Source organism: Pelobates fuscus, chromosome 8, assembly GCF_036172605.1.
Source record: "Pelobates fuscus isolate aPelFus1 chromosome 8, aPelFus1.pri, whole genome shotgun sequence".
In the NCBI taxonomy this organism is placed as follows: domain Eukaryota; kingdom Metazoa; phylum Chordata; class Amphibia; order Anura; family Pelobatidae; genus Pelobates; species Pelobates fuscus.
In genome coordinates, this window is record NC_086324.1 from 28,420,300 (window position 1) to 28,448,152 (window position 27,853).

Sequence of the window (27,853 nt, forward strand, 5' to 3'; positions counted from 1 at the left end):
CTCTGTGGAGCTAAACTCAGGAGGTAGCAATTTCCCAGAGCACCTGCCTTGCAAAGAACCTCTCATTGACCTGCATTGGGAAGTTTGTCATTGAACAGCCATATAAAGTCTGGTTTGAGGATGAAGGAGAGGACTTGCAGAGGCTACAGGCAAGGGACCTACCACTTTTGCAAACTGATTTTAGATATACCCACAATAAAATGTGTATATGTATACACACACAAAAAAATAAAAATAAAATAAGAAGGTTTAGTGAAGAAATGGCACAATAATGTGTAGCAATTACTTAAGTGCAAGTGCCCAAATAATCACAGTACATATAAATGTTATATCAAAATTTTTCCATGAGGTAATGTGCAATTCAACTGCAGCAACCATTCAGATTATGGTCAAAAAACACACACCAAACAATGGTGCACAAACCACCCGTGCAAAATATAATTGCAATAAATCCAATTATCTGTAAAATCAAACATATATGGTGCATTAAAAAGTGCACCATGTATCTATACTTATATTAAATATGCAGATTCTGAATTCCTTCGAATAAGAAAAGCAAGACAAAAAGGCGCAATACTAAAACTTTTAATCATACAGGTCTATTTATTTAAAAGTTTTACAATGTTGCTTTTCTCATTCATAGAAATTCAGGGTCTGCAAATGTAACATAAGCACACACACTGCACTTTTTGTTATGCATACATACAGATAATTAGATTTATTGCAATTGTATTTGCATATATTTTGCAAATACTGCACACAATAGATTTAATTTTTGGGTTTTTTTCTTTAGATATACTCACAATGAAAAATGCATGCATGTTTTCATTGGTGTATATTTTCCAAACAGTGATTTAAAAAAATAGACAGGTACTCAGAAAATAGATGCAATCTAGGAAGGAAGCCCTTAAAAGAAAAAGGAAACAGCACAATGGAGGTTATAAAATAGAATGACAGGGACAATTTCAGCAGCTGGAGAAAGGCAGACTAGCTATCTGGACAAGATGTTCCCCAACAATGTGTTTCTGTGGTGTAAATAGGTGCTATGGCTGCAGGCGTAAGGAGGTAAAAGGCAGAGTGCGCTACTGGCAGTGGTAGTAGTACTTTGGAATAAAGGAGAAAAGAAGTTCTAAAAGCTAAAAAAAAAATTCAAGTCTATTTAAGGATTCGTTTCCTTTGTGATCGCTTTGAATTTCTTTTCTTTCTTTTTTTAAGCAAAGAGAAAAGAGATTTGATTTTGAGAAAAAATAAAAAATAAAAAAAAATAACCCAGCATGAACATAACCTTAAGGGAACATTGGTGAATATAGTTGTAGATTGTGAAAGGGCATAATTTCTACTAGTTAGATAGAGCACTATAAATGCAGCTTATTTTGTGATAATGTTGCTAGGAAGCCCAAAGCCTCAGAGAGACACAGCAACACATTGAGATCGACCACATGGGGATAATAAAATTGGCCATACAACACTAGTGTGACACAAAGACCAAATGTGTTACACACAACGTACACTGGAAAACTGTGAGAAATTAAGTTTAGAAGGATCCAGATGTGCCAATATAGACTTCATGCGTAAATTCTATGGAACTAAAGTGCTTTGGTGTGGTCAAAGCATTCCTCACCCCAGCACACTCATTGAGGTACAAATAGTTTGAAATGGTTCTCTAAAAGCCAGAAGGTCTTAAAGCAATTAGTCAAAGATAGATACAGTAGGGCCTATTTATGTATATTTCCTATGCTTGACAAAAATGCCAAGCTACCGCAGTCAAGCCCTCAGCCATCACTAGTCTCCTCCGAAGACATAAGTGTTGTACTCTCGCGCATATATGAGTGTACAGTTCTTATGTCGGCTCCTGGAAGTGGTGGACCTAGATTCAGGTAAGAGCTACCTTTCCCTGCACCCCCAGGACACACAAGTGGCTGGAAGTGTAGCAGTCACCACATGGGGTATTTACAAAATATATCCTAGAAGGTGACAGAGATGCTTTAACACCCAGACTCCAAGCATCAAAACAAAAGTTGTAGTGTTTTTAATTTTTTTTTTTTAATTCTTTATTTTTGCTATGAGAAAGGAACACAAATGCCTTCAGTGCCACAACAGCAGACATAGGCATATTAAGGAACAATTATAAACATAGGTATGGCATAGGTAACAAAAGCAAATTTGTTGTATATATATATGGATAACACAAGTGGCTAAGTAAAGTCTAAGCAGAAAACTAAACAGATTGGACTAGAGATTAATATTGGACTGGAAACATTGCATGTTGTTATAAATCAGGCTCAGTCATACAATTAAATAACAGTAAGAGTTAAAGTCCCCAGGAGGCCTCCCGAAGACTATTTTTGTTTTTTTATAACACAGGGCAATGTGGGCGATACGGACAACTAATAAAAGAGCGATCTTGCCTGACAGACTGTGCTTGAAAATAGGGGGCGTTGCGTGTATTTAAAGGATCACTATAGGGTCAGGAACACAAACATGTATTCCTGAACCTATAGTGTTAACACCACCATATAGCCCCCCTGGGCCCCTCATGCCTCCATAAATAGATCAAAATCTTACTGTATTCAAGCCAGAATCTGTAGATCTGCATGCTGCTTGCCTCACAAAATAATAATAATAATAATAATAAAAAAAAATATCAGCCTGCTGACATAATCAGAAGTGGTGGCCTGATCAAATCATAGTGCTTCCCCACAGGATTGGCTGAGACTGACAAAGAGGCAGATCAGGGGCAGAGCCAGCATGATTCCAACACAGCCCTGGCCAATCAGCATCTCCTCATAGAGATGATTTGAATCAATGAATCTCTATGAGGAAAGTTCAGTGTCTGCATGCAGAGGGAGGAGACACTGCATGCTTGGATGCATTTTAGGCAGCCATGACCCAGGAAGGATCTCTAACCGCTATCTGAGGAGTGGCCAGTGAAGTTATCACTAGGTTGTAATGTAAACACTGCATTTTATCTGAATGTAATGAATCTATACACCAGAACAAATGCAATAAGCTGTAGTGTTCTGGTGACTATAGTGTCCCTTTAACCCCTTAAGGACACATGACATGTGTATATGTCATGATTCCCTTTTATTCCAGAAGTTTGGTCCTTAAGGGGTTAAGGCAAACGTCCAGTCGGTGTCTGGGAAGCAGGCAACAAAGAGGCACCATGCCAAAGTGAGACTCTCTCGTGTTACCGTTCATCCCACGCCTTGTATGACACAGTCACAGTCTTGTACTGATGGTCTGCTGCTTAGGTGGGCCAGTCTATTTCGAGACGGACACTCATTTCCAGGCTGGAGGTAAGGTGGATTTAGGTATGTTAGCTTATGTGTTTGCAGGGTCCAGGGAGCAGACTGTTTTTGCTGTTTCTTGAGAGACCCTTATTTGGCTCCCGCTGACTGTCTTCTCGAGTGGCTATAGGTCTACCTTGAGAGCGGGATTTCGTGATGAGACTTCAGGCTTGCCCTCTGAGGCTGTGGGGTATAGGAGTGCATCCAACTTCTCCCAAAATGCTTAAAATGTCCTATCCAGCCAGAGCTCCACCTCAGACCTCTCACGTCCAGGGCTTAGGGAGCACTCGGCCTCTTCCATCTTGGTAGTAGCGCCTACGCTTACTTCGAATCCCAGCGACATTGCCGCGCTCTCGCTAAATCTGGGGGGTAGTGGGGTGTCAGGGGGAGCGGGGACGTATGGACCCCCACCGGTCCAGGGGGATGGGTGGGAACATGGGCCCTGTGTCAGATTTCCGGCCATATGTGTCGGCGAGGGAGCGGTCGATTCCCACGTGCCGATCAAGCATGTAGGCTGCATGAGAGGGTTAGGTGAGAAGTGCGTGGAACATAGCTTGTGTGGTATCATCATGTGCACCTCAATGTCACCTCTCACCAGGAGGCTTTTTTATGTAGCTTGGGTTCTGTTTTTGTGGCAGAATTCCGCTTTAATTGCGTTGTATAGCAGGAGCTGCAAGAGCGAATGCCCTCTTGGCTCAGCGGTCAGGCCCCACCCCCAAGTTGTAGTGGTTATTGTACTTTTGACTTAAAAAAAAAAAAAAAAATACATAAACCTGGGCAAATATCAAGCAATAAAAACTGCTCAATGAAAGACTGGAATAGTGGTATTTTAGGAGAAGCAATATTTACCTGGCTGACCAAGCATGTTTGCAAACCTGATGTCAGAGCTAATAGTAGGGTACAATTCAACCCAGGAAGACATGGAATGCAACTGTCCATGCTCATGCAATTCATCCAGAAATAGCTAAAAAGGAATAGAAAAACACATATCATGGCTCGGATGTACAATGAATACTGTACCAATAAAAACAATAACAGTCTTTCTATTCATGGTTTCAGCTAAATTGCCAGCATACAAACAAATGACAAGATTTAATCTACAATGACAAACTACATTCCCACACTTTCCCATAATCTTTTATCAATAGTGTGTTCTTTGAATTTTGTGTTTAAATGCAATTTCCTGAGTAAATGGTATACAGTTTACATCCAGGCGGTATAGGCAAGACAGAAATTTTAAGGAGGGGAGGGGAAGAGACTGCAACCCGTAAACTTGAGTGAGAATAAAATATCTGCTTCCAAACCTCGTACCTGAAAGGACTCCCTGTTTTTGCGCTGTCGCCGCCTATCTCTAAGCAAACTTTTCTGTTTTTCCTCTTCCTCTTCTTTTTCCAGGGCACGGATATGTTCTTCAAAACAGATCAGGGCATCTTCCTTATCCATATCTAAAACAAAATAAAAGCCTACAATTAATTTATGTATTCAACAATGATACCATTTTTGTATTAATAATCCCAAGACATAGGCAACTGCAGCAGATTCTGAATTTATAAAGAGAATAAGCATGTACTGGTTAAGAGGGATGATAACTGCAGCAAAAGTTCCTGTTTTTGTTATGTTCCAGGAGCACATTTTGCAGATAGCTACAGTATATGTATTGTTTTCAGACACAAAGGTGATTGTGATACAATGTATGGTTTGCTCTGCTATCATTCGGAAATGCTGTAGTATGTGCGAGGAAGTAAAAGACATCTGTACAAGATGTATCATAAGTCGATTCTACACATTTTGTTCCTCACAAATAAAACCGTTTCACTCCTCCATAAGGTAAAAGGCAAAAAAAAAACCAAAAAACCCAAAAGGTTATTACACAAATTCTCCAGGCCATATTGCTATGACCACTATGGCAATCTCCCACCAAACATGAAGTCATGTTACTGTGACTTTACTACAAATGCAGTCGCATGGGCAATGTTTCTACGTACTTTGAAGTTCCTCATCCTCTGCGAATGTTGGGTTGTCCATAAGGTATTGCTGAGCTTCTGACCAGGTGGTAGAGAATGTTACATTTGCCATGCTGTCCAGAATATTTTTCAAGGCTTCCCAATTGCGTTTCCTAAGCTGCTTTGCTTGTTCCTATAAAAAAAAAAAACCAAAAAGAAAAACACAATGTTAAACTGAGTTTTAACATAAAGGAAAAAAAATGATTAAATAATGGCTGCAGAAGACCACAAGAATTGCTTAAAAATGAAAGGCTACAATTTCAAGTTTTAAGCCAACACCCATGACATTTTGCTTTATTGACCGTGTTCGTAGCATTTCAATTAGTGTGAATAAAGAGATAGATTTGTATGGAATGTCATGAGGGATGTATTTTCATGGATTGTCTTTGTGTTAAAGCAATAAATGGAGGATTTGTATGGAGTATATGTGAATAAAATACTGCGATGTATTTCCATGAATGATAAGCATGCATGTTAATACAGAAGGTGTCCTTAGGTGAAGTCACAGTTTAAGGTAAAAGTAGTGGAAACTGAAAAATTCTCAAAGTCAGCTATGCTTCCGATTCTGCTTCATTGCCCTTAATTTTGATATTCACTTTAAATTCTCACTTTAGTGAATATCCCTAATGGTGTAATATTGTATAAATAGAAAGTGTGATATGCACAAGGAAAAAAGTTAAACAATACCTTCTCTTTTTTTGCAAGGTAGAACAACACATCTTCATAGATCTCTAGTCTGTCACGTTCAGAAATAGCGTTCCATACCTCCACATCATTGAACATCTGTTCTGCTTTTCTAGAACAGAAAACAAAAATCAGTATTCTAGAAAAAAAAAATAGTTTTATAAAAGGAATGGGAGAAAAAAAAAAAAGATCTAATAAAACAGAAGCTTCAAATATGTTGCATACTGAAATAAATAAAATAATCTAAAGGCAAAACATATCCAAGTCAATTAGACCTAAATACCAATTTAAGTTGATCTGAATTGCTCTTTCAGGCCCCAATTTAATCATTTTGGATACACTTTTCAAATAATTTAATATATTTTTGGACCAATTTTTAAAAATATTAAATATTATGAAAAATATTAATATAGAACTATTTTTATATAGTGTAGCTTTGATTTATTTTTTTTTCTCTTAAAAGTTTATCCAAAAATATTAAGATTGAAGCCTTAATTTTGAAGTGTGATCCTTATCATTCTCTCACACTACAGGCAAAAGTGTTAAATGAGATGGTATGCACAAAAATGTCCACCCAATCTGTGGTAATGGTGGGAACTTAGAGATTTATTTTTATCGGAAGCAAAGAAGTGACTTCATTTATGTATGTGTTTATGGTTAACTGGTTTGTCTAGCAAAAACAATTGCCATCTTGAATTAAACAAGGGATTGTGAAAATCTTGCACTTTATTCAACGTCTAATGGAGTTTTAAAGGCAAACCAGCAGTCCAGGATGGAGGCATTTTCAAATTCCGCTCCAATAGGGATATTGACAAAGCCTGGAATGTTTATATGCCTTGAAGCCCGAGTTACTAAAATAACCTTTAGTTTGTTGCTTATTAAGTGGTCTCTGTAATTCCATGTAGATATCTGATGTACTTTTCGAAGTCTACTAAAATAAGGAAAAAAAAAAACACACACAAACTCCCCCTCCCCCCACAAACTTACTTGTATTTTGTTGTAGAAGTCATCTTGTCATGATTTTCTAGAAACCTCTGGTAAGATTCTTTTGCGATCTTGTATTTTGTCCTAGCCTCCTCTTTTTCTTCCTTCTCTTTCTGGACTTTATATACATTGAATGCTTGTTTCTTTTCACTTAATTTTGCCAGTGCACTGCAGATATACACCGAGAGGACAGATCATTTTATTTGTTTTAAAGTAAAATTGTGTAAAAACTATAAAGAAAAGCCTATTAAAAAATATTTATTTTGGAGCAAAAACCAGACAAACATACATTGCAACACAGTTCTACTCTTTATAAAGCCAACTGAGGAAGCCGATATACAGAGCGAAACGCGTCTTGGCAGAGTGGAATACCAAAATCATTATTAATAGTATTTATACGGTTTTATATATTTTTTTATAGTTATAGTTTTCTATATATTGGTATTTTTAATTATATTTTGGAATAAATTCACCATACATTTACAACTGCATCCTGCACCTTTTCCGGTAAGGGGACGTGTCACCCCATAAATTTACACTAAGCCTGCAGACTTAGAGACAGTGACTAAAAGGCTCAAAATAAGGTGAGCACCCATTCTTTTCTACATTTATACTGCTCAACTGGTTATTTAAATACTGCACCCAGAGTCTCTTCTCTCTTCCTGTTTTCCATACATACTGTGGAGAGGAGAATATATAAAGGTTTACGAAAAAAAGGGGTTAAGCTGTCTACCTTAAAGACACGGAAGCCTGGAAGTTTAGAGCCTTAAATCTGAAAGGGCTCGCATAAATGTGAGTGAACTTTAACTCACACATTATAAAATTTACTTTTGGTTTATTTACAATATTGTACCATTATTCTGTATATTCGTTTTTGTATTTCATGCACACAAGCTCATAAAGAGGGGTGAGTTGTATATGTATATATAAAAGCACGTATTTCTGCATACACGTATATAGCGCTGCACTCTAACTGGAGGTTTGGGAGGTGGAAACACCAACCAGACCCCAAGTTATTTGTGTTTTGGTCTTTATTTTCTTGTGGTGGGATATTGGGAGTACACAAAGAGTGTTTACAGCAGCTAAAATGTCACTTGTTTCAACATAATAAGCACCATCATTTGCCACACCTATTTGTGTTTGTATATCTTTATAAAGACAGTATGCTGCTGCTAAAGGATACACACAGAGAAATGTTGTAGATACCTGTATCTGGGATCATTTATGATCATTTTCATGGCTTGTTCCCAAGATGCATTGGACGGAACACGCTGTAACAAGAAAGAAAGCATCTATTAGGGGCAGAATTTTGCAGTTCTTCAAGCATTGTATCAAAAGTAATAGGGTTCAAAAAACACAAAACACACACCACCACACAACAATTTATCAATAACCAGCCATAACTTTCTATTGTACCTACTCCATAGCTCTGTATTACTTGGAGCCCTACAGCAGCTGCTGAGCGCCCTTGATCATACATTAAGATCTTCATTAGATTGTAAGCTACGCTCTCATCTGCTTGTGTTTGCACAAGTAAAAATTGTCTTGTTGAATTAATATGTATATCTCTTCTACTCAGTGTACCCTGCTATGGAGTATGTTGGTGGTTCACAAATAATGATGCCATAATCATACTTGACAGAGAACCATGAAACTTGTAGGCTAGTATTAGCTGGGGCGGTTGTGTTTCAGAAATGCAGGTATTTTTAGCCGTTTAATAATTAATTCCATGGAGACTTGCGAAACTATTCCAGGCTGCCAATTCACACAACAGGGGAAGGAAAGACAGCAAAACAAACTCTGCATGGGCACACCACTTCAACTGGGTGAAACACATACCTTTTCCTTAAGAAGCTCTTTGAAAGCCTGCTTGGCTTCTTCCTTAGTGTTCCATGTGTACACTTTTTTCACAGTTTTGTCCTCTTCCTTCTCCTCTACATAGGGTGCTCTAAAAACATGAAAAAAGTTACAAAAAGAGAGGAAAAAACAACAAACAATGTATATAACAGAAAATTCTGAAAATCTTAGTGAATATCATATATGCCACTTTTACCATTATGTGTATATAATTAGGTTGATTCCATCACTAGCGTGTATTCTAGATCAGGAACAACAGAAAAAAAAAAAGTGTCCCCAATGCAAAAAATATAGCAAACCCAGAAGTAGTTTTGGCTTATCAAACATCTAAATGTTTATTCACTGAATTGTGAACTGAAAATAAAATTGGGAAATTTAGATCAAGAGTCAATTGAAAAAAATTCAGCAACGGTCACAGCGTGACGTTCTTAGCCCAACGTTTGCAATTATTTTTGTGTGTGTGATTATACCCACTTTAGTCAGCTACGTAAGTGAGCAAGAGGACCTGAATTTTCGTTTACCTTTTGCAAGTAAATGCCATCTACAATTGGAGTGGTAAATACACAAAAGTGCGTATTTGTTATTTCTTTACATGAATTAGTCTAGAAATTAAAATGATGCACTGGAATAGTGTGTGTGTGTGTGTTTACTTACTCCAAAGCTGCCTCTTGTTTAGAAGTGTCATCTACCATGCCACTGCTGCTCACTTCCGCATCTTTCTCCAGAATAGAGGGAGTGACAGACATGACTTGATCTTCTCCAGAATCGGCAACCATGGTTTCAGTGTCTATGGCAGGTGTTGTGGGAGCCGAAACAGCAATCTCTGGTTCAGCAGCAAGTGGCACAGGGGTGCTGTTTATTTCCACAGGAGCACTCACCAAAGCAGACTGAATGGGCACTGGGTGTGTTGCGTCTTCCTGTGCAGTGCTATTTCACAATGCAATAAAATAAGACATTTTTAATCAATGTAGACATCCTTAACGTGCATGATGGTAGTTTGTGAACATTTAACTCCAAACAATATATCAATTGCATCCATTTACAAATAAACAGTTTTGTTCAATCAGCAAAAGAGAAACTTTGCGCATGCAGAGCACACACGTTTGTGTATATATTCTTATTTTTTTTTTTAGAAGCGAGCAAGAGATTCTAGAAAAGTTTTAGCTGTTAGGAATTTCAGTCTGACAGGGTTATTTAGTAAATTAAGATTTGCCGGGAATTCAAAGTATATTCAAAATTTAGGCCAAAATGGTTTAAAGCGGCACTGTCATGCCGAATTCCGTTTTTTTTTTAACCCCCCTCCCGCCTCAACTACATCCAATCGACCCCCTAGTCATCCCCAAATGCCCCTATGTCCCCCACATTACCTATTTTTTATTCTTTATTTTCTGCCCGATCTTTATTCAGGGCGCCGCCATCTTTGTGTGGGTAGGTGAAGTCCCTATGGGACACGTCATCTACCCACACTACACAGACTGTGAGATTCCCGCACATGCCCAGTGAAACACCTGGACATGCGAACGGGAATTTCACCTATTCATTCATTCATCAGACAGACGAATGAATGAATAGAAAAAATCAGACGAACAAACTAACACTGTGTATCAGTGTTAGTTTGTTCGTTCAGTTTATTACAAGAAGGGAGCTACCGGCGTGCAGCTCCCTCCTTGTAATATGTAACTATAGAAGCGGTGGGGAGCAGCTCCCCACCACTTCATAAGCCCCCCAGGTCCCCCCCTCACTCTATGGGGGTCAATATGACCCCCATAATAGCACAAGGGAGATTAAAATCTCCCCAATGCCCCTACTCGCTATATCGCGAGTAGGGGCATGTCCACTAAACAGTGAGCAGCCTGTGGCTGCTCACTGTAAAAAAAAAAAAAAAAAAAAAAAAAAAAAAGGGTAATAAGGGGGGGACGGGGGGTCTACTGTCCTCCCCCGCCGGCCCCCACCCCTGGACGGCGGGTGGGGGCCATAATGGGAATGAGGGGGGACCTACTGTCCTCCCCTCAGGCCCCCACCCCTGGGCGGCGGGTGGGGGCCATAATAGTAATAAGGGGGGGGGACCTACTGTCCTCCAGCCCCCGGCCCCCACCCCTGGGCGGCGGGTGGGGGCCCTAATGGAAAAAAGGGGGGGGGGGGACCTACTGTCCTCCCCCCCGGCCCCCACCCCTGGGCGGCGGGTGGGGGCCATAATAGTAATAAGGGGGGGGACCTACTGTCCTCCAGCCCCCGGCCCCCACCCCTGGGCGGCGGGTGGGGGCCCTAATGGAAAAAAAGGGGGGGGGACCTACTGTCCTCCCCCCGGCCCCCACCCCTGGGCGGCGGGTGGGGGCCATAATAGTAATAAGGGGGGGGGGGATCTACTGTCCTTCCCCCCCCCCGGCCCCCACCCCTGGGCGGCGGGTGGGGGCCATAACGATAATGGGGGGGGGACCTACTGTCCTCCCCCCGCCCCCACCCCTGGGCGGCGGGTGGGGGCACTAAGTAAATTCCCCCCCCCCCCCCATCAAGGTGACTAGGGGTGCCCAAGCCCCTAGTCACCCACCCCCCACCCAAATAAAAAATGCCCCTACCTACCCCCCTCACCCTAAAAAATAGTGAGGGGGGAATAAAATTGCTAACCTGTAAAGTAAAATTAAACTTACCATTCGACGTCTTCTTTTTTCTAAAATCTTCATTTTTCAGCCCCAAAAAAGGCCAAATAAAAAACCATCATAGCCGTCGAACTAAAAATAAAATAAAAAACCCGAGCGCAAAAAAAAAACCTGACGAAAAAGAAAAAACCCGAGCGCACAAAAAAATAATCCATCTTCACCCATGGAGGGCTCCGCGCAGACTGAGCTCCGCAGGGCGGGGCAAGGCTTATAAAGCCTTGCCCCGCCCTGCAATTAGCCTAAGAACACTCTGATTGGTGGGTTTAAGCCAATCAGAGTGCTCTTTGTCATTTTACAAGCGTGGGAAAGTTCTTTGGAATTTTCCCACGCTTGTAAAATGTCACAGAGCACTGTGATTGGATGGCTTGAAATCCATCCAATCACAGTGCTCTGTGTCATTTTACAAGCGTGGGAAAGTTCTTTGGAATTTTCCCACGCTTGTAAAATGACACAGAGCACTGTGATTGGATGGATTTCAAGCCATCCAATCACAGTGCTCTGTGTCATTTTACAAGCGTGGGAAAGTTCTTTGGAATTTTCCCACGCTTGTAAAATGACACAGAGCACTGTGATTGGATGGCTTTAAATCCATCCAATCACAGTGCTCTGTGTCATTTTACAAGCGTGGGAAAGTTCTTTGGAATTTTCCCACGCTTGTAAAATGACACAGAGCACTGTGATTGGATGGCTTTCAAGCCATCCAATCACAGTGCTCTGTGTCATTTTACAAGCGTGGGAAAATTCCAAAGAACTTTCCCACGCTTGTAAAATGACAAAGAGCACTCTGATTGGCTTAAACCCACCAATCAGAGTGTTCTTAGGCTAATTGCAGGGCGGGGCAAGGCTTTATAAGCCTTGCCCCGCCCTGCGGAGCTCAGTCTGCGCGGAGCCCTCCATGGGTGAAGATGGATTATTTTTTTGTGCGCTCGGGTTTTTTTTTTTGCGCTCGGGTTTTTTATTTTATTTTTAGTTCGACGGCTATGATGGTTTTTTATTTGGCCTTTTTTGGGGCTGAAAAATGAAGATTTTAGAAAAAAGAAGACGTCGAATGGTAAGTTTAATTTTACTTTACAGGTTAGCAATTTTATTCCCCCCTCACTATTTTTTAGGGTGAGGGGGGTAGGTAGGGGCATTTTTTATTTGGGTGGGGGGTGGGTGACTAGGGGCTTGGGCACCCCTAGTCACCTTGATGGGGGGGGGGGGGGGGAAATTTACTTAGTGCCCCCACCCGCCGCCCAGGGGTGGGGGCGGGGGGAGGACAGTAGGTCCCCCCCCCATTATCGTTATGGCCCCCACCCGCCGCCCAGGGGTGGGGGCCGGGGGGGGGGGAGGACAGTAGATCCCCCCCCCCCTTATTACTATTATGGCCCCCACCCGCCGCCCAGGGGTGGGGGCCGGGGGGGAGGACAGTAGGTCCCCCCCCCCTTTATTACTATTATGGCCCCCACCCGCCGGCCAGGGGTGGGGGCCGGGGGGGAGGACAGTAGGTCCCCCCCCCCTACTACTATTATGGCCCCCACCCGCCGCCCAGGGGTGGGGGCCGGGGGGGAGGACAGTAGGTTCCCCCCCCCCTTATTACTATTATGGCCCCCACCCGCCGCCCAGGGGTGGGGGCCGGGGGGGAGGACAGTAGGTCCCCCCCCCCCCTTTATTACTATTATGGCCCCCACCCGCCGGCCAGGGGTGGGGGCCGGGGGGGGGGGACAGTAGGTCCCCCCCCCTCATTATCTTTATGGCCCCCACCCACCGCTCAGGGGTGGGGGCGGGGGGGGGACAATAGGTCTCCCTCCCTTATTTTACTTTACGGCCCCCACCCGTCATTTAGGGGTGGGGGGCAATATTTTTTTTATTTTTTTTCTACAGTGAGCAGCCACAGGCTGCTCACTGCTTACTAGACATGCCCCTACTCGCGGTATAGCGAGTAGGGGCATATTATTTACTAATACCAAGTCATTTTTACTTGGTGTTAGTAAATTTGGCTGAAAGACCAATTTAGGTCTTTCAGCCTTTTAGTAGATAACTCCCTAATTCCCACGGTATCAGGGAGCTATCTACTAAGCGGCTGCAAGATGCAGCCACAGCAATGAATAGCATCGGAGTTTCATTCATTTGAATGAAATTCCGATCCGAACAAAGTACCGAATTGCATCCTAACACCAATGGAGAAACTCTTCTCATTCTGTTAGGATGCAATTCGGCAGTTTTGCCGGCGTTCTGTCTAAGTGACAGGACGTTCGGCAATACTGACAGGAAGCATTGTGGGAACTGGGAGGAAAGCTAGGGATCATGGGAAAATTGCTCTGACCAGCGGAAATGAAGCACACTTTGCTCCTCCGCTGGTCAGAGCTGGTCAAGCGGAGGAATCCCATAAGACAAAGAGTCCCTACTTTGTCTTATGGTTTTAAAGAAAACTAAAGAAGACAGGAAGAAAAGAATAACAGATCCTGAGAGAGGGGGAGAAGAGGAAGAGATTGAGGAAAGGTAAGTTCGGCATGACAGTGCCGCTTTAAGTAGAAAAATTCTCCAAGTCACTTCTGTTTTCAGTTTGGCTATTTAGGCTTTAAAGGGACACTCCAGATCCCTGAAGTACTTTAGCTCTCTGAATGCTTTATGCATAAAAGAGTCAGCCTTTTTAAACTTTAGAGCCTGGCAACAACTTCTCACAACTTCTGCATTGGGAAGTGAGTGATTGGACAGTCACAGGAACTCTGGGCAGGGTTAGAAGAGGAGAGCTTGCAAAGGCAGCAGACAAGAGATCTACAACTTTTGCAAGCTGTTTTTAGATAAACCCCTAATCGAGAAATGCATAATTATACATATCCACGTTTCCAGGCCAACTAAACAGTGATTTATATTATGTATTCCGGCAGTGAAGTGTACCTTTAAACTTAAAATTCACTTTGAATTCCTGGCAGCTTTCACTTTAGCGTATAACCCGTATTTGCAAGAATGAGAGCACAGGCTGTGTATATTAGACAGGAACGGTCACTGCTCTGTAATTTACACCACTGAATAAAGCATTATAGAGTGGCCTTTAAGGAGGAATTGTCATTCCCTCACACCAGTTAATACAACTGAAGTGTCTACTGAAGTAAGTAATGAAGAGCAGGTTAGTTTAAAAACACATTTATTTTCACAGCAGTTGCATGTTCAGGATTTTTCCCAAGGTGCGTTCACACACTCCTCAATTCAATTTGTTCAAACATCCTCTACCAGTGCAGAATTATATCAATAGTGCCACATGTGCTTTCCCTGAGCCAGGGCTGACTGGTATATGACGGAAAATGAAAAAAATAAAATAAAATAAAATACTGCCTGATATAAATGAGTAAAAATTAAATATAAAAAACAAACAACAGATAGCTAACTTCCAGTTAGCTCTTGTGTTGTGCAAAGATCTCACATGTGATGGTTTTCCTTTAACGTACATAAAAGTAATTACAACTTAAGAGTAATTGCTGCACTTCACACAAACGGACATCTCTGCTCCTTTCCTTCACAAGCAAAACAATCTTTTAATAACTATAAAAATATCGAAAGGGGTTTGGAGAAAAATAGTTTTATGCTAAACATACCTGCTTTCCTCTGCTTTGATCATTACTATTAGGATTAAAGAAAAGGGATGTATATTAATTGAATATGCAGTGCAATATACAAAAACAAAGTCATCATACTGAACAAGCTTTAAATATGATTTTTATATTACAGGGCCCCACGATTAGTAGCTACCACCTCAAGGTACGGAAATACACAATACTCCTAGCATAGGGATATGATGCATTATGGATATTCAGTTCCTGTGGCCCATATATCCATTTAGCTGGTAATAATATGTAGAGATGTAGCTCAATAGCTGGGGTGAATGGCTAATCATCTCTTAGATGTTTCTCAGGTCTACCCCCTTCTGTCTAGGAGAAATGCAAGAAATGTAGGTAGGATACTCAAACACTTCTAGGGGGACCCTCCCTATGTAAAATACCCTATTGATCCCCCCCCCCTTTACAGTATAACCTAAAAAATAAGAGTTTGACTCATCTGGAATCCAGCGCTAGGTAAAGCTCCAGGTGCAGACTTCCTAGCCCTCTCTGACGTCAACGCGACGCCTAGAGAAGCCTGAGATTGGGTTGTTTTGTTTGCTCAAAGATGCGCACACTCCAGGCCCGCAAGGGAAGGGAAAGTTTAATATAGTCGTCCTGGTACGTATAGTATTGAAGGCTTTTTAAATGGACACTAAAGTCACCAGAACAACTACAGCTTAATGTATTAGTTCTGGTGTATATAGCATGTACCTGTAGGTATTTTCATGTAAACACTGCCTCTTCTTAGTAACAGTCACTTGGATGGCCACTAGAGGTGCTTCCTGGGTCAGTGCCAATATGTTCAGTGTCTCCACACTCTGTATGGAGATGCTGAACTTACCCCATAGAGATGCATCTCTGAGGAGATGCTGATTGGCCAGCACAGTGTTTGGCTCTGTCCTTGTCTGAAATGACCAGAATTGTCAATCTCCCACGGGAAAGCAATGGATTGGCTGAGATTGTCAATTCTGATGATCCCAGCCAAAGTGGTGTGGTGGGGCGGGTGCTGAGTCAAACACTGGCAGACCAGCGCAGCATTAGTGAGTTTTGTAGGGAGTTGGGAGCATACAGTAGGAATGAAATACAGGACAAAACAAATACTGTTGAAATAAAACTTATGCATAGTCATTTTAATGAATTCAGCAGACATGAGCCTGTGAATGATTATACAGATCACTAACCTTCAAGGTCTTCTAACTCTTTGGGCTTGGCCCATCGAGATTCCTTGGTCTGGGAATTGTAAAAGTATGGTTTCCCAGAGTCTGATTTGAATTCCTTCCAGGGACATTTGGACAATAATTGCTAATGGAACGAGAAAACAAAATATCAATCATTATACTCAGCACATAACTGGGGTTGTCAGAACATTTTATGAAAATGAAACTGGACCAGGCACCAGGCAGAGGTGCATGCAAGTTGAAGGAGTTACACCTAAACCATTTAAAGGCAGAATCAATAATAGTGCCCATGTGTATGTCACATGCTGTACAATATACATTTCAAGTTAATGATAATGCAAGTGGATATATTATATATATATATATATATATATATATATATATATATATATACACACACACACACACACACACACACACGTGTGTATTAAAACTAGTTGTATAAGGATTTATTGGAAACAAGCTTTAAAAAGGGATCCCCCTCCGATTCCCCCCCCCCCTCCCCGCGCCCCCTCCTACCCAGTAAATAAAGGGTGATGAGCATTGAATCAATACTTTCCTATGGGGAAAAAAGATCTGATGCTGGAGGTCCTCATGCAGAGAGTGAGGATGTCCAATGTCCGATAAAAGACCAAAAGTCGGGGGGCGGGGCCTGAACGCCGAACAGACTGGTCGCACCAAACCGGAGCTCCGTGCGGGAACCGACAAATACACGACGATACATTAAAATTACCCCACCGAACTTCGCAAACCACGTAGCTGAGTAGCAGCGAGACCCTCAAGGCTCAGGTGGCCGGATCGCCGGCCTCGGAGAGGCGACCTGAAGCGGAGATAGGATTGCGGCCTACCAAAGGGTGCAGGCACGGGAGAGGCGGCCGACCTCCCCGCCCGCGACTCAGCGGATAACGCAGCAAACCCCAGGACCCCGATCTCCCCCCCCTGGCCGGTGAGGGACATCCCGGCATAATCATTAAAGCAACTGAACCAAGCACCCTACAACAGTGAACGGGCCGTACCGAACACACGACTCGCAACCCCACGAGACAACTGAGGCCTAGCCAAAATGGCCGCCCAGCGAGGACAAGGGAAACTGGGAAAGGTCTGCCATAACCCATCCCATTCTCTGAAAGCACTGGACCAGCTCTGCCTGAATTTTTGCAAGATATTGTTGGACAGAGGGGAGACCTACCAGCGAGCAGCACAACTTGTGGCCTCATGGATTAGGCCAACCACCCGCCGACGCCATTACGGGCACCCATATCTGATCTTCCAGGTGGCCGCGCTGACATCGAACGCCGGTAAGGCAGGCCGCGAGGCCACACAAGCTGGGAACGCATACCCACCTCAGCCCACACTTGAGCGTGACCACCTGAAGTGTCGCCCTAAGACCCAACACAAACTCCCCCAACAGCAGGACTTCCCTCCTTCTCAGGGCAAAACTAAGCTCCATGCCTATGAATCCCAAAAGGTACGCCTTCCCGGGGAGAGAGCAACTGGGTGCTATACCCAAAGGTGCCAGCCACACAGGCGGAGAGCGGCAACACAACGACACAGATGGACGACTGAGACTCACCGCACCATCCCGAAAGGGACGACCCTGGACCAGTATGGACCCCAGGCTCGTGGCAGGAGGGCACCAGCTCTCACAAAGATCCGGGGCAAGAGAGGAGACTCGACATCTAGACGCCACGCACCCCCACTGCTGGGTTGGAAGTCCGACATACGATCAAAGCCTGGTGGCAACCACCATGTCTACGGCAGGGTAGCAGCAACTTCAGTACATACTACGACCGGCTACTATCCCTGGCCCAACAGTCAAGCTGCCAAAGCCGGTATTGGCTGAGCAAAGTGGACTGAAACAGTAATACTTGACAACTCTCGTTCTCTGTTTTTTCCCTTTCTTTTGTCTCTTCTCTTTCTTTTTTCTTCTACTTTATTTTAATATTTGTATACCAATACGCATAGCTGGATGTTTAAATAGTATAGCTGTTTCCCATGCTGCTTAACGCGCTCCTAATTATGTTCACTAGCTACGGGGAAACTACTGTTAATCCTTATTTAACTTAATATGTCATAGCAATGTTTACACGTCCACATTACCCAGCGGATCTTTACATTGATCCTTAAGACACACTAGCAATGTTTAACAGCTTGAACTGAGTAAGCGTAACTTACTGTAAAAGACAACAGCTAGACGTAGCCTGTATTACTCACTTTACATGTGCTGTTTTTATATTTTACAAGCGTGATTGTTATGTGGACAAACGGAAACTTACTGGCTTATATGCCTATACACCTTGTATGCTAAGCCTAAGTTTTAGTTTCCCTTAGCTAAGCGTATATTTTTTATTTTAGTTTTCTATTATCTATTATTTTTTATAACATGCTCTGAATTATATCGGTGTATTAGACCGTAAGCGGCATACATCTGTACATGTCTCAACTAATGGGCCTTATCTTTTTATTTCTTTTATTATTTCTTCCTATAAGTGAGGATATGCAATAGAAATGTTCTACATAATCTACCTTTACGAAGCGAAGATGTACCGTAACTCATTATAATTAATGCGGAGAACCTACGTATGACTAGCCTGCTTTATTAATATAAAAATGTGTATGTTCCATCTAAATGCCATATAACGGTTACCAAAGCTGTATGTACATAATGCTGGATGTTGCTGTTGTGGCACTCCTGACAAGCGGTTGTTATTCATGCACAATAAAAATAAAGAATTTAAAAAAAAAAAAAAAAGTCTGTTACGATTTCGGAAGCCCTCCAGTGGCTGTTGGGTAGACAGCCACTGAGGGCAGACAGAGTTGCAATGTAAATTGCAGAACACACACCCAGACCACTTCAATGAGCTGAAGTGGTCTGGATGCCTACAGTGTTCCTTTATGTTTTTTGTCAATGTAAGTGTACATGTCATAGTAGAAATACGTTATACTTCTCTTATAGAGCATAATATTTCATCTATACATTGTGCTAGTAGAATTGGAAGCAAATACCCATTTAAAAATTGATCTCCCATCGGTTAATCAATCCTTTGGCATAGACACTTGGGAAGAAAAATTAAGAGACAGGGCAGGCTACTACAGACAGCTCTCCTGAAATCCAAGCTTAGCAACCACAGTGGATGCTCTTTGGTTGCTTTGAATACGCACTAGTTGACACTACTAGGGCTGATATGGAATGGAGTGACTGATGTCACACTATTCAGAAGACTGCTTGTCTGGGACATGGAGGTTTGATTGTCTGCAAGGAGAACAAATCAACACAGCAGGCGGGCATTGGCAGACCAAATGACGCCAGGTGAGTTTATATCTTAACATTCTTAACTGAATACATCATCTTTCTCAACATCAAATGATGCATTTAAAGCATATGGGGGAGATTTATGTTAAAGTGAGCCCGTCAAATCAGGATCCCTTTCATATTAAAAGTGGCAGACCATAAGAGACTCACTGTGCAAAAATTGTTTGAATTTTATACACACACATTAAAAATCTCTCTAGTTCATGTGTTTTTTTTTTTTTGTACTAATTAAACAGCCTAAAGTTTATATTATTGTTGGCCAACGATTCACAAATACATGGATGGCCAGCTTTCATGAATGCTTACAGACTGACCTCTTCATAGCTGAGCTTTTATTATAATAAATGCAATGGAATGTTTCTTACCTCGACAGGGGATTTCAAGTCATCTGGTTTCTCCCACGTAGACTGTTTTGTTTCAATATTATAATAATATATTCTTCCATCAGGGGATTTATGTTCAGTCCACAAAGACTTCTGTCAAGTCAAGCAATGGTTTTAAATAGGCAAGGAAATCAAATCAAAATGAAAAGGAAAAAGAAAAGAGAAAGTTAATATTACTTACCGCTTTATTTTGCTCATCGTTAGTGGAACTACTTGTTGTAATGGCTGGATCTGGAATTATAGGGTGTGGGGGCTAAAGAAAAAAAAAGGAAAAACATTGTTAAATACAAAAAAAAAGGAAAAACAAGTTTAGTGGAGGGTTACTAAACTGAAACTATCCAAATGTTGATTGGCACAGTAATTTAAACACACAATTTTTGTATTAGCAATGGTTGAAGCGTAATCAAGGCTCCTTTTCAGCTGCTAAGGACATTTACCCATAATTCATCAATATAATGAATCCCACAAAAGAGCAAACTGCTGAATTATTCTTTGTATTTATTTTAATAGCAAATGCTGCACAATATGCTTTTTGTTCTAAATTAAATGTTTACTATATGCATCATAACTACTATAGCACGCCGTAGTGGTTCGGAAGGCAACAGTACCATGACCCAGTTTCTAATTGGTGAAACTAATTGCCAACAATTTGTCCCCTTACATGAGTCCCAACAAGCAACAGTTCTGCTCTGAATGAGGCTGAACAACATCTGGCTTCAGCAGAGGATGGGCACTGTCCGCCAACGAATTGCATTATGTGAATAAAAAGTGCACTAAATATATTAGCCAGCCCATCCCAATGGCACACTGGGGATGGAGTTAAATCTCCAGCAGCAAAGATGTTAAATTCAGTATGCTCAGTGCTTGGTAGACCAAACAGACTGTAGGTATTCACCAAAGTTGTCATGATGCTTGGATTAAACCCTTTAAAGTCAATGTACAAAAAAAAAATGCGTTTCAAGCAGCCTAAGTTGGCATCATCCATTAACGTTGATCGTTACCGTTGATCATTAACGTTGATCTGTCCATTTTAGATTAACAGTCATCCTGGAGTAAACTGCAACTTTAGCATAGCATTTGAAATAAATTATAGAAATATTTGTTTCCACGGTCATTACTAACCTGCGTAACTGCTGTTTGTGCTAAAGAGGAAAAAAAGACAAGACCAGTAAACACAAGGTAAAAGAAACATGGCTTCAATTTTAGATAAGCCGATCATTTGAATTTAGTTAAATGTAATATTATAGATTTTACAAAATAGGAAGTTACCACACAGTACTTCGATAATTTTGAGCAACACTTTGATATTGTTGACCATATGACGAAGGAAACATTTCACTTGTGCTATCAAAATCATATAAGACAGAATGTTTCATAGGGAGGAAATATAAACATTCCAATAACTAATTAAACACAAATAAATGGTGTGCTTGCACTGGTAATACTTGAAACAAGTTAGATTCTTGTCATTTCTATACATTAACATACTCTTTATCCTTTCTGCACCAGGGATGCACTGTTTGGCACTTAATGGGCCAATGTAATTGTCCTAACCTATATCAAGCAACTAAGTGAAAGATTCCAAGGCTAAGATTAACAAAGATGTAGAGCCAGCACTAAGGTAATTAAAAGTCATACATCAAAAGAAATAATAAATAAGAGACCAATACGTACAAAGTTGGGGAGGATCCATGCTATTTACACCAGGCTGAGGAAAGAAAAGCACAATGCAATATAATTATATGCCTCAGAACAAGAATTGTGCACCTTTTGCCCCATGGGTTTGCATCTAGCAGTTGGCAAACAAAGCTGGAATCAATAGAATTGTAGCAGAGCAATAGGTGAGCTGGTGGCTATGCCTGGTCATAAAAACCAAATACTAACCGGTAAGCCTGTTGGCAAAGTTCCAGGAGCAACATGAGTGGCCATCATCATTCCCGACATAAGAGGAGGGATTAGTGAAGGCATCTGTAAGGAATGTCAAAAACATTTCTAGAATAAACTATAGTGGACAATTGTAGGGTTAAACTTGTATAAAATCAAAAACCATATTAAAAGAACAAAAGGTGCAAAATCTGTATTTACCTGTCCCATCTGATGTCCACCAAGAGGTCCCATTAAGGGTGGAATAAGTCCATGAGGTCCCACTCCTGCTCGTGGACCAAGAGCCCCCAGTGGCATACCTGGAAAGTGGGGCACGGGATTCATCTGAAGAAAAACAGCAGGTAAAAGTGCATTAAATGTAGAAATGTTCTGAATAAGACCAACTGGTACTTCAAGGTAAAGCAGAAAGTAAACCCTCTAGTTTACTGTGTGAGACCAAAGAGTTCTAGCTCTGAGGGCAAACCAGTAATCGTTTTCTAGCTGTTAACACAATCTATTGCCAAAAATTAAAATTAGCAATTACGAATAATGAAATCACTATATTGCGCTAATCATTTTTTATATTTTTTTGCTGTGCATGAAGTTGACACATACAGACCTGAGGTACCCCAACGGTAATCCACAGGTTCGACATTTTGCAGTACAATTAGGGTAGTAGATTATATAAGCACAATTTTATAATAATATGAACAAGAGTTAACATTTATGTAGGTTCTAGTCTGGTCCAACTAGCAGATATACAGGCTATGTGAATTGTGTGTGGTATGGCTAGAAGACAGGCTAGGTGTGATGTTAGGAGTTAAACAGTCAGATCTACAACTAGGCTATGCAAGCGATTAGATTAAGGTTATGAATAAACATGCATTCGATAAGTCAGAAGCTGACTGATAGCTATATAAAACAGGCTGACTAGTCTGACAGGATGGGTACTAAGCGTAAAACATGTAAAAAGAGCATTGATCATATCTCCTTGGACACAGTATAGACATGCATACTCGATATGCCTAAAGGGATAAGGGTGGTTTATCAAGCAGTGGTTAAGGTGGGGTCGGGTGTAATCGCCAAGTGACAGGTTGCGGGTTAGGTGTCCCAGACCCACAAAGTGCTATTCATAGCTGAGTTAACCCGGGGTGGCTCATGCTGTGTAAGACAGCCGTCTAGGTGGTAGCAGTTACAGAGACATCATAGTCTAGGGCATAAGGTGGCTGGGTTAAGTAGTATCATGAGCAGTGGGTTATAAAGGTCAAACTCTATGTCGGTACACATATGCGTGAAAGTAAAAAGAAGAAACATAAAATAACTGCATAAGCATGAGGCATCATGACATACAGAGTCAGCGTCCATGTGTGTCTGGGCAGCGTCCTTTTATGAATGTTAGTCGCCCCATTCCTTCAGATGAGATCTGTGCTGGCGGCCCTGGGTATTTACAGAAGTTGGGGGACAGCCAGGAACAAACAGGTTGTACCCTCCAGCTCCGGGCCAGTAGCAAGGCTGGCATCCCGTATCCACAGACTCTGGGGCTTATGAAGACCTGGTCCTTCCCTGTTGGGACAGGTCTGGAGGCCATGGTGTTGTTGCACCACCCCCGGCGGGCAGGTTTCCGCCTGCGTGGTAGATGCGCCGGGGTCGTTCACCTGGTGGCCTTTGGCCCAGATGGGCTAGTGTGGAGAGTTGCGGACTGCTTCTTCAAGGTTTCAGCCGAGGGTGACCCAGTCCCACTCTGGCCGTCGCCGCTCTGTCGTCCCTTCGTACCTCAGCTCTCCTTCAGCTGCGTCCGTATGGCAGCGTGTCGGGCCTCAATCCGTGCACAGAAGGTATCAAAAAGCTTGTTCAACCGGGTGATCAGTGGCTCGTTTGTGCTGAGGCTGTACTCCGGAGGCACATATACTCCATTGGATTGTGCGTCCGCCATTTTAGAGTGGCGAGCGGCCTGCAAGCATGGTGTATGGTTGGGGCTTGTGCCTGCGTTTGGGGTCCACGGAGGTATGCGGATTGAGACGATTGGGACCGGGATAACCCCCACCCGGTCCTAAGGGAGGGGGTAGCTGAGTACCGCAGATGCTGCGTGTGTTTATGGGCCGGGAGAGCGGCCGTCTCTCCCCATGTCAGCTTTGTGTAGGCCCCAGGCATTCCAGCGGGCATTTTGGGCATGCGAGGTATCCCCCGGTTCACCAGTTTCTGTGGTATGTTGGGGTTCAAGATTAGGCGATTTGCCCACGATTTCAGTCGATAATCGGGCCCAGGCTCGGGAGCTCACATATAGTATGTCTGCTCAGCTCCACAGTCAGGCTCTGTCCCCCCCATATCTTTTTTTTTACATCTAGAAAGTAAATATTGCCATTTACTTACAAAGGGTGCTCTCATCATCCGTGGCCCGTTAGGGAAAAGTCCAGGCTGACTTGGTCCATTAGTACCATCACCAGATGACTAAAACAAAAATCACATATAGTAAATAAAATTTTGGAGAATACCAAGTCAACCACAAAAACAACCAAAAAAAATTCATATGAAGTGTATTAACCCCTTAAGACCGGAGGGCGTACTATTACGTCCTTTTTAAAGCGGCTCTAAACGCCGCAGGGCGTAATAGTACGCCCTCCGGTCTTTCCTTACTTACCCGGTCGCCGGCGGTCCTACGCCGGCGATCGCAGTTGGGGGGACTCCCAGGGAGCCCCCCCGCGGCAGATCTTCCTCCTCCGGTCCCCCCCGGCCATGTGAGAGTGAGGTCCTTGCGAGGACCTCACAATCACATGGCCGGGATAGCTGGCTTCTGTATTGCCAGCAGGGGGACTGCCTGTAATGACAGGTGGTCCCCCTGCTGGCTGAAAATAATATAAAATATAATATAAAAAAATTAAATATGTAAATACGTTAAAAAATAAAATAAATAAAATAATAAAAAAAAAAATAATTACAAAATATATAGATGTGTGTTATTTCGTTCTAACTGTATTGTGATATTAATATATATATTTATATCAAAAAACACGTAGAACGAAATAATATATATATCTATATACATAAATATATACGTATATATCACTATATATATATATACCTATATATAAATAAAATATTTAAAAAAATTATATATATATATATATATATATATATATATATATATATATATATATATATATATATACACACATACATATACACACACACACACACACACACACACACATATTCACATATATATATACACATATTAATTCTACATATATATTTATGTAATATTTTTACATAATTGGGTATCTTAATTAATTACAATTAGCGGGACCTGCCTGACAACCCATGCCGAAAGTAAAGGGAATTTAATTTGCTAGCACAATATTTAACCCTATAACTTTCCAAGACATCATAAAACCTGTACATGGGGGGTACTGTTCTACTCGGGAGACTTCGCTGAACACAAATATTAGTGTTTCAAAACAGTAAACTGTATTACAACGATGATATCGCCAGTAAAAGTGACTTTTTTTGCATTTTTCACGCACAAACAGCACTTACACGGACGATATTATTGCTGCGATACTTTTGACTGTTTTGAAACACAAATATTTGTGTTCAGCGAAGTCTCCCGAGTACAACAGTACCCCTCATGTACAGGTTTTATGGTGTTTTCAAAAGTTACAGCGTCAAATATAAGGCTTGTGTTTCATTTTTTTCACATTAAAATGTGCCAGATTGGGTACCTTGCCTTTGAGACCCTATGGTAGCCCAAGAATGAAAATTACCCCTATGATGGCATACCATTTGCAATAGTATACAACCCAAGGTATTGCAAACGGGGTATGTCCAGTCTTTATACACTAGCCAAAATTGGCGTTTTTTGCATTTTTCACACACAAACAAATACTAACGCTAACTTTGGCCAGTGTTTGTGACCAAATGGCTACAAAAAAAAGACTGGACATACCCCATTTGCAATACCTTGGGATGTCTACTATTGCAAATGGTATGCCATTATGGGTGTAAATTTCATTCCTGGGCTACTATAAAGTCCCAAAGGCAACGTAACCAATCTGGCGAATTTCAATTTCAAATGTAACGTGCTATATTTGACCCCGTAACTTCCCAAAACTCCATAAAACCTGTACATAGGGGGTACTGTTTTACACGTGAGACTTTGCTGAATACAAATATGTGTATATTATTGCAGTAAAAGCAAACAGTATTATGACGTTGACAGTTAAAATGTCATGTAGAACTAAAAAAATAACATTTCTTATTTTCTCCCATCTTTTTCATATTAAATTATGTTTTATAGCTAAATATTTGATATTAAATGAAAGCCCTGTTTCCCCTGAATAAAATTATATATAATAAGGGGGGGTGCATTTAATTTGAAAGAGGTGAATTACGGTTGGACAGACATATAGCACAAATGCCAGGTTTTGTTTACATTTTGTTTCGTTCACAACGTGTACATTTGGCTCCGTCCTTAAGGGATTAATGTTTGATCCCAAGCTGAAACTTGGTGCAAACTCAGATTATATATCAGTAAGAGAATAAAGATACATATTAGTCTTGGCAGGTAAACTATTTCAGAGTTTATTTTATGGGACACTCCAGGTAGTGGCAAATGATATGCTTTGTGCATTTATTATGGTGCAAAGAGGTCCCTGTCTCACTACACCGAAGGGTGTATTTACTAAAGGGAGTATTCAAAGTGAAAACAATGTTAATGTCAAAGTTAAGGCCTGAGTAGCTGACTTTTTCCAATTCAGCTATTTTGACCTTAAATTGATACTATAGTGTCAGGAATACAAAACTATATTGCTGGTACTACAGATCCCTCTGCCTCGCACCCCCCCCCCCCCCCCCCTCTCCCCCCCACTTTCCTGATCCCAGGGTTGATATCCCTCGGCACTGGGTCGCCGCTCCACTTCCTCCAACATCCCTCGAAGAGTGGGTGCTAATGCACATGCGGCGAATACTGAGCACGCATAAGGCCTTCCCATAGGAAAGGTTTGAATCAATGATTTTCTATGAGGAAATAGCTGATGTTGGATGTCTGACCAAAAGGCCGTTTACATCCAGGAAGCGTCTCTATGGCTGTCTTGTAGACAGCCACTGGATACAGATTTAGTGCTGTAATGTTAACATGGCAGTTTCTCTGGAACTGCAACAGGGACACAACACTTTACCCAGACCACGTCAATGATCTGAAGTGGGTCTGTGTGCCTATAGTGTCCTTTGAAATGTGAAATGCCGTTGAAATCTCACTTTAGCAAAGAGGTTACACACTAAAAACTGAATCAAAAACTTAAAGTGGCACTGTCATGCCAAACTTACCTTTCTCCTATTGTTTCCTTTCACACAATCTATTATTTTCTTTATTTCTGACCTAGTTTTCTTTAAAACAAAGGACAAAGTAGGGACTACTTTGTCTTATGCATTTTTCCTATGGTTGACCTTCGTTGATCAAAGGAGGAATTAAAGTCAGCTTCATTTCCTGTGTCAAAGAAGGTCAAGCGTAGGGAAAATACATAAGACAAAGTAGTTCCTTCTTTTTCTTATTTTTTAAAGAAAACGATCAGAAATAAAGAAAAGATGAACACATTCTGAGAGAGGAAACAATAGGAGAAAGGCAAGTTTGGCGTGACAGTGCCACTTTAACTGCAAAAATGTAGGAAATTACTCTACTCGGCTATGAGCACAGCATGGCTATTTTAATGTGAATTTTAAAATTTTGTTTTAAATTCTTAATGAATAAACCCATTAATTTATAAAGTCCAAACTCACTCGAGCACACAATGGAAAAGTGTGTCTCACCCGCACAAGTGGTGCTGAAACATGCATAAAAGTACACACTTTCACTGAACGGACTAGCTTCACACACAAAGAATCATGACTAGAGCTTGGTAAGCTAATCAAAGCCATCAGCCATCTTCTTTCCGTATTTGCAGGAGTTAAAGTCAGATATTAATAAAACCAAGGCCAAGTGCAAATTTGCTGTACATAGCAAACTTCGCAAACATAAAACATAATGGCTGCAACTGGAAGTTCTGAGGGTTTGCAGCAAATGCAGGAACT

At 41.6% G+C, this 27,853-nt stretch overlaps 1 protein-coding gene across 2 annotated transcripts in view; it reads right to left on the minus strand.

The window, feature by feature from the left end:
* The window catches only part of PRPF40A (pre-mRNA processing factor 40 homolog A), a 40,935-nt gene that overhangs the window by 7,931 nt on the left and 5,151 nt on the right, over positions 1 to 27,853 (minus strand). For both annotated transcript variants that reach the window (XM_063429468.1, XM_063429469.1), the window contains exons 2-18: positions 24,161 to 24,238; positions 22,013 to 22,135; positions 21,812 to 21,895; positions 21,602 to 21,635; positions 21,050 to 21,069; positions 20,109 to 20,180; positions 19,910 to 20,020; positions 16,235 to 16,355; positions 15,051 to 15,075; positions 9,473 to 9,745; positions 8,801 to 8,909; positions 8,168 to 8,232; positions 6,965 to 7,129; positions 5,981 to 6,089; positions 5,276 to 5,426; positions 4,602 to 4,735; positions 4,140 to 4,254 (exon numbers count right to left, since the gene is read on the minus strand). In XM_063429468.1, coding sequence (XP_063285538.1) covers positions 4,140 to 4,254; positions 4,602 to 4,735; positions 5,276 to 5,426; positions 5,981 to 6,089; positions 6,965 to 7,129; positions 8,168 to 8,232; positions 8,801 to 8,909; positions 9,473 to 9,745; positions 15,051 to 15,075; positions 16,235 to 16,355; positions 19,910 to 20,020; positions 20,109 to 20,180; positions 21,050 to 21,069; positions 21,602 to 21,635; positions 21,812 to 21,895; positions 22,013 to 22,135; positions 24,161 to 24,238 — 1,789 coding nt within the window. The remainder of the gene's footprint in view (positions 1 to 4,139; positions 4,255 to 4,601; positions 4,736 to 5,275; positions 5,427 to 5,980; positions 6,090 to 6,964; positions 7,130 to 8,167; positions 8,233 to 8,800; positions 8,910 to 9,472; positions 9,746 to 15,050; positions 15,076 to 16,234; positions 16,356 to 19,909; positions 20,021 to 20,108; positions 20,181 to 21,049; positions 21,070 to 21,601; positions 21,636 to 21,811; positions 21,896 to 22,012; positions 22,136 to 24,160; positions 24,239 to 27,853) is intronic.